General features: G+C 48.2%; 1 protein-coding gene across 1 annotated transcript in view; it reads left to right on the top strand.

Annotated features, from left to right (window-relative positions):
• The window catches only part of LOC101568954 (40S ribosomal protein S13-like), a 5,626-nt gene that overhangs the window by 400 nt on the left and 261 nt on the right, over positions 1–4,965 (top strand). Inside the window, exon 2 of the mRNA XM_023716916.1 lies at positions 525–536. Coding sequence (XP_023572684.1) covers positions 525–536 — 12 coding nt within the window. The remainder of the gene's footprint in view (positions 1–524; positions 537–4,965) is intronic.

The raw sequence follows: 4,965 nt of genomic DNA, 5'->3' as shown, positions 1-4,965 counted from the left end.
CCAAGTAGTGCTGGCATGACACACGTGTACCACCATAGCCAGCTATAATTAATTTCTTTCTTTTTCCTCCTCTTCTTCCTTTTTTTTTTTTTTTTTTCCTCTCATCTTTTTTGAGATAGGGTCTTGCTATGCAGTGCAGGCTGGCACTGAGTTCACTTTGTAGTCCAGGCTGGTTTTGAACTCACAACCATCCTCCTACTTCGGTTTACCCAGTGCTGGGATTATAGGGGTGTGCTACAATGCCCAACTTCCTTTTTTTTTTTTAATTCATTCATTCATTTATTTATTTTTTTTGTGTGTGGCCAGCTCAGCCCACCAGGGGGCGGGGCTGGCTGGCATGTGGTGCTGGGGGATTGAACCGTGGTCCCTGTGTTTGCTAAGTTTGTTCTAAGTAGGTGCTTTAGACCACTGAGCCATCTCACCAGCCCCTTTGCTTAGCTTAGCTTGTTCTAAGTAGGTGCTTTAGACCACTGAGCCATCTCACCAGCCCCCCAACTTTCTTTTTTTTTTTTTGTCTTTTTGAGATAGGGTCCCACCATGCTGGGGAGATGGCTTAGTGGAATAAGCGCTTCTCTGGCAAGCACAACGGCCTGAGTTCAATCCCTGGTTCTGCCAAAAAACAAAACAACAACAAAAATCTTTTTATTTTTTATTTTTTATTTTAAGGAAGGGTCTGCAGGGTGGTCAAGATCTCACTACTAGGTCGGACTCATAGTGATCCGCCTGTTTACAGCCTCCCAAGAGCTGGAATTACAGGTGCCCCTCCTCACCCAGTCTCTAGAATTTCTTTCTAATTAAAACATTTAAGGAGGGGCCAGGAAGATAGCTCAGTAGATTAAGCACTTGCCCGGCAAATGCAAGGGGCTGAGTTCAATCCCCAGTTCTGGAAAAAAAAAAAAAATAATAATAATAATTTTAGGGGCTGGTGAGATGGCTCAGTGGTCTAAAGCACCTACTTAGAACAAGCTTAGCCAAGCAAAGCACAGGGACCGCGGTTCAATCCCCCAGCACCACATGACAGCCCGCCCACCCCCTGGTGGGCTGAGCTGGCCACACACTAACTAACTAAATAAATAAATATCTTTAAAAAAAATAAAAATAAAAAAATAATTTTAAGGGGGCCAGGGAGATGGCTCAATGGAATAAGTGCTTCCCTGGCAAGCGCAAGGGCATGAGTTCAAACCCTGGTTCCACCAAAAAAATAAATAATAATTTTAGGGCCGGGGAGATAGCTCAGTAGAATAAGTGCTTGCCTGGCAAGTGCAGGATCCTGAGTTCAATCCCCAGTACCTCAAACAAAACAAAACAAAACAAAACAAAAAGAAAAACATTTAGGGTTTTATTTTATTTTAAACAAGTTGGTTTGTTCAAACAGGAGGGGAGCCAGAGACACAGCTCAGTGGCATAAGTGCCTGCCTGGCAAGCTCAAGGTCCTAAATTCAATCCCTGGTACAAAAAACCCAAACCAAACCTAGGAGGAAGAGAGGCCAGGGGCCTACCAGAGGCCTGAAGAAGGCACATACTCAGAGTGTACGATCTAGAAGATGCAAAGAACTTGGATAAATCAGTGACACGGTGCGGACGCCATTTGGTTAGTGAACAAATGAAGCGCTGGATTCAGCGCCCATCTGGGAACAAACGTGCATGAATTTTTAACTTATATTTATTCTTTTTTTTTTTTTCAGACAAAATCTCAATATGTAGCCCAAGGGGCCGGGGAGATGGCTCTGTGGAATAAGCGCTTCCTTGGCAAGCCCAAGGGCCTGATTTCAATCCCCGGTTCCGCAAAAAAAAAAAAAAAAAAAAAAAAAAAGTAGCCCAGGCTGGCCTTGAACTCATGGTGATCCTCTTGCCTCAGTCCTTCTCCTGCGGGGTCACAGGTGGGTATTACTATAGCTGGCTGGAGCATATATATTTTTTCAAGATAAAGTTCACACAATTAAGTATCTTCTTGGTGGTGCACACCTGTCATCTCAGCACTCAGGAGGCTGAGGGAGGAGGATTGCCATGAGTTCCAGGCCAGCCTGAGTTATAGAGTCAGTTCAAGGCCAGACTGAACTGCAAAATCAAAATACATACATACATACATACATACATACATACATACATACACAACTCAGAGTTCTGTAGCTACCACCTCTAATTCCAGTACATTCCATCTTTTCAGAAGGAAGCCTTGGGCCAGGGAGAGATGGCTCAGTAGAATAAATGCTTCCCTGGCAAGCACAAGGGTCTGAGTTCGATCCCTGGTTCCACCGAAGAAGGAGAAGGAGAAGGAGAAGGAGAAGGAGAAGAAGAAGGAAAGAAAGGAGGAGGAGGAGAAGGAGAAGGAGAAGAAGAGGAGCCAGGGAGATGGCTCAGTGGAATTAGCACTTCCCTGACAAGTGCAAGATCCTGAGTTCAATCCCTGGTTCCTAAAAAAAAAGGAAGCCTTGTCACCCTGAGCAGTCACCTGGCCCCACCCAACCTGAGGCCTCTTCCTGTCTCTGGAGTCACCTGTCCTGGGCACTTCCTGTCCTCTGTTCCTGGCATCATTTACTGAGTTCTATGTTCTCATTGTAACAAGTGTCACAGCTCCACTCCTTTTTCTAGCTGTGTAGTATTCCAGTAGGGGCATGGGCCTTGCTGTGTGTATGTAGCAATCTACTAAAGCCCCCTTGAGGGGCTGGTGAGATGGCTCAGTGGTCTAAAGCACCTACTTAGAACAAGCTTAGCAAAGCACAGGGAAAGCAGTTCAATCCCCCAGCACCACATGCCAGCTAGCCCCGCCCCTTGGTGGGCTGAGCTGGCCACACCCACACACAAATAAATCAATAAATTAAAAAAAAAAAAACCTTGAAGAAGGGGCCGGGGAGGTGGCTCAGTGGAATAAGCGCTTCCCTGGCAAGCGCAAGGGCCTGAGTTCAATCCCCGGTTCTGTCAAAGGAAAAGAAAAAGAAAAAAGAACACAAGTCAATTTAATATTTTGACTGCTATAAATCATGTCACTGTGGACATGTGCACAGAGTTGTGTGTACCAAGCCGGGTGTAATGGTAGTGGTGCATATCTGTAATCCCAGAACTCAGGAGACTGAGGCAGGAGGACTGTTTGGAGTTTGAGACTAACCTGGGCTACAAAGTGAGCTCAAGGCCAGCCTGAACTGAATAGTGAGACCCTGTCTTCAAAAGAAAAAAAAAAAGACTTCTGTGTACCCACGTTTCAAATTATATGTGGGACTCCAAGGATAGGAAATGTGGAGGACAGGGCAACCCAGAGATAGGAAGTGGGTTTGCTGGGGCTGGGGAGGACACTGGTGGCTGCTTGTGGGGAATATGTGGGATGGGTGATGGAATGTTCTGGAATAGAGGTGTCTGCTGCAAAGTTCTGTGCAATGTGAACACTAACCTGTGCTGTTCACAACGGCTAGTAGTTAACTTTATGTTGCGTGGTTTTTTTTTTCCCCCCTTCGGTATTTTAGGGAATACATACAAGGGTCTGAGTTCAATCCCTGGTTCCCCCCCCAAAAAAAAGGGTCTACATGGTGTTCAGGGTCTCACTACTAGATCGGACTCTTAGCGATCCGCCTGTTTACAGCCTCCCACGAGCTGGCATTACAGGTGTGTGCCGCCATGCCCAGTCTCAATTGCCACCTCAGCGCCTTCCAGGGGCAGGCCTAGGGGAACCCTTGTACCAGCCTGCAGGCGCTTTAATCCGCTGAGGTATTTGGCCAGCCCATTTTTTTATTTATTTTTTTGTGGAGCAGGCTGTTGTGCTTGCCAGTACTCAACTGCCAATACTCAACTGAGCTATCTCCCCAGCCCCTGACGGCCCATTTTTAAAATGAGATTTATTTATTTATTTGGTACAGGGCCTCACTATGCAGTTCAGACTCAATGATCCTCCTGGATCACAGGGTGCACCACCACACCCACAGTTTTAGGGCCAGCTCCACCTGTGGTACCAGGGATTGAACCCAGGACCTTGTACTTGCTAGGCAGGCATTCAGAGCGCTGAGCTATCTTCCCAGCCCTGTTGCATGATTTTTTTTTTTTAATGTGGTTCTAGAGATGGGCTCACCACTGAGTTACACTTGGCCCTGCTTGAATTGTTTTTTTTTTTTTTTTTTTGTTTTGCGGAACCGAGGATTGAACTCAGACCCTTGCACTTGCCAGGGAAGCACTTATTCCACTGAGCCATCTCCCCGGCCAGGTTTTGTTTGTTTTGTTTTGTTTTGTTTGGCGGAACCAGGGATTGAACTCAGGCCCTTGTGCTTGCCAGGGAAGCACTTATTCCACTGAGCCATCTCCCTGGCCCCGCTTGAATTGTTTTGTTTCGTTTTGTTTTGTTTGAGATCAGGTCTCAATAAATAGCTCAGGCAGGCCTTAAACTCACTGGGTAGTCCAGGTTGGCCTCAAAGTCGCAGCGATCCCCTGTCGTAGGGGTCCGGGTTGGGCCGCTACCCTGGGCCCTATCAGACGGCCATTGCCCAGCGACTCAGAGAGCAACCAACCTCTCAGGGCGAATGGGCTGGAATTCTCGCACCCTGGCACTCAAGTCAGGGGACACAGGCACCCACCCAGGCGCGCAGCCCGTTCCTGGCTGCACCTGGTGAGCTGCAGCCCCCCGCGGAGCGAGGCGAGACCTCAGCTGCTCCCTGATGATGCCCCTGCGTCACCAAGGCATCTCCACGCGTTCATCCAGGCCCTGCTGTGTGCCCAGCTCCCACCCTCACCTCAGCCTCGACTCTGGGGGTTGGCGATTGGTGACACAGAGCTCAGCCCAACTTGTGACTCAGGATCAGCAGGCCCGAGCAGGTTGCCTGTCACTCATCGCCTGTGGGACCTGGGCTGGTGGGGCACGGGTATTCTCCAATGTCTTGTCTGTAAAATTGTAACAACTGTTATTCCTGGGTCGGCCAAATAGCTCAGTGGATTAAAGCACCTGCAAGCAGGCGCTGGAGCGGAGCGGGGTGGGGCGGGGCGGGG

The sequence above is a fragment of the Octodon degus genome, unplaced genomic scaffold (assembly GCF_000260255.1).
Source record: "Octodon degus isolate 3935 unplaced genomic scaffold, OctDeg1.0 scaffold00050, whole genome shotgun sequence".
In the NCBI taxonomy this organism is placed as follows: Eukaryota; Metazoa; Chordata; class Mammalia; order Rodentia; family Octodontidae; genus Octodon; species Octodon degus.
This window is presented reverse-complemented; position numbering and strand designations above follow the sequence as displayed.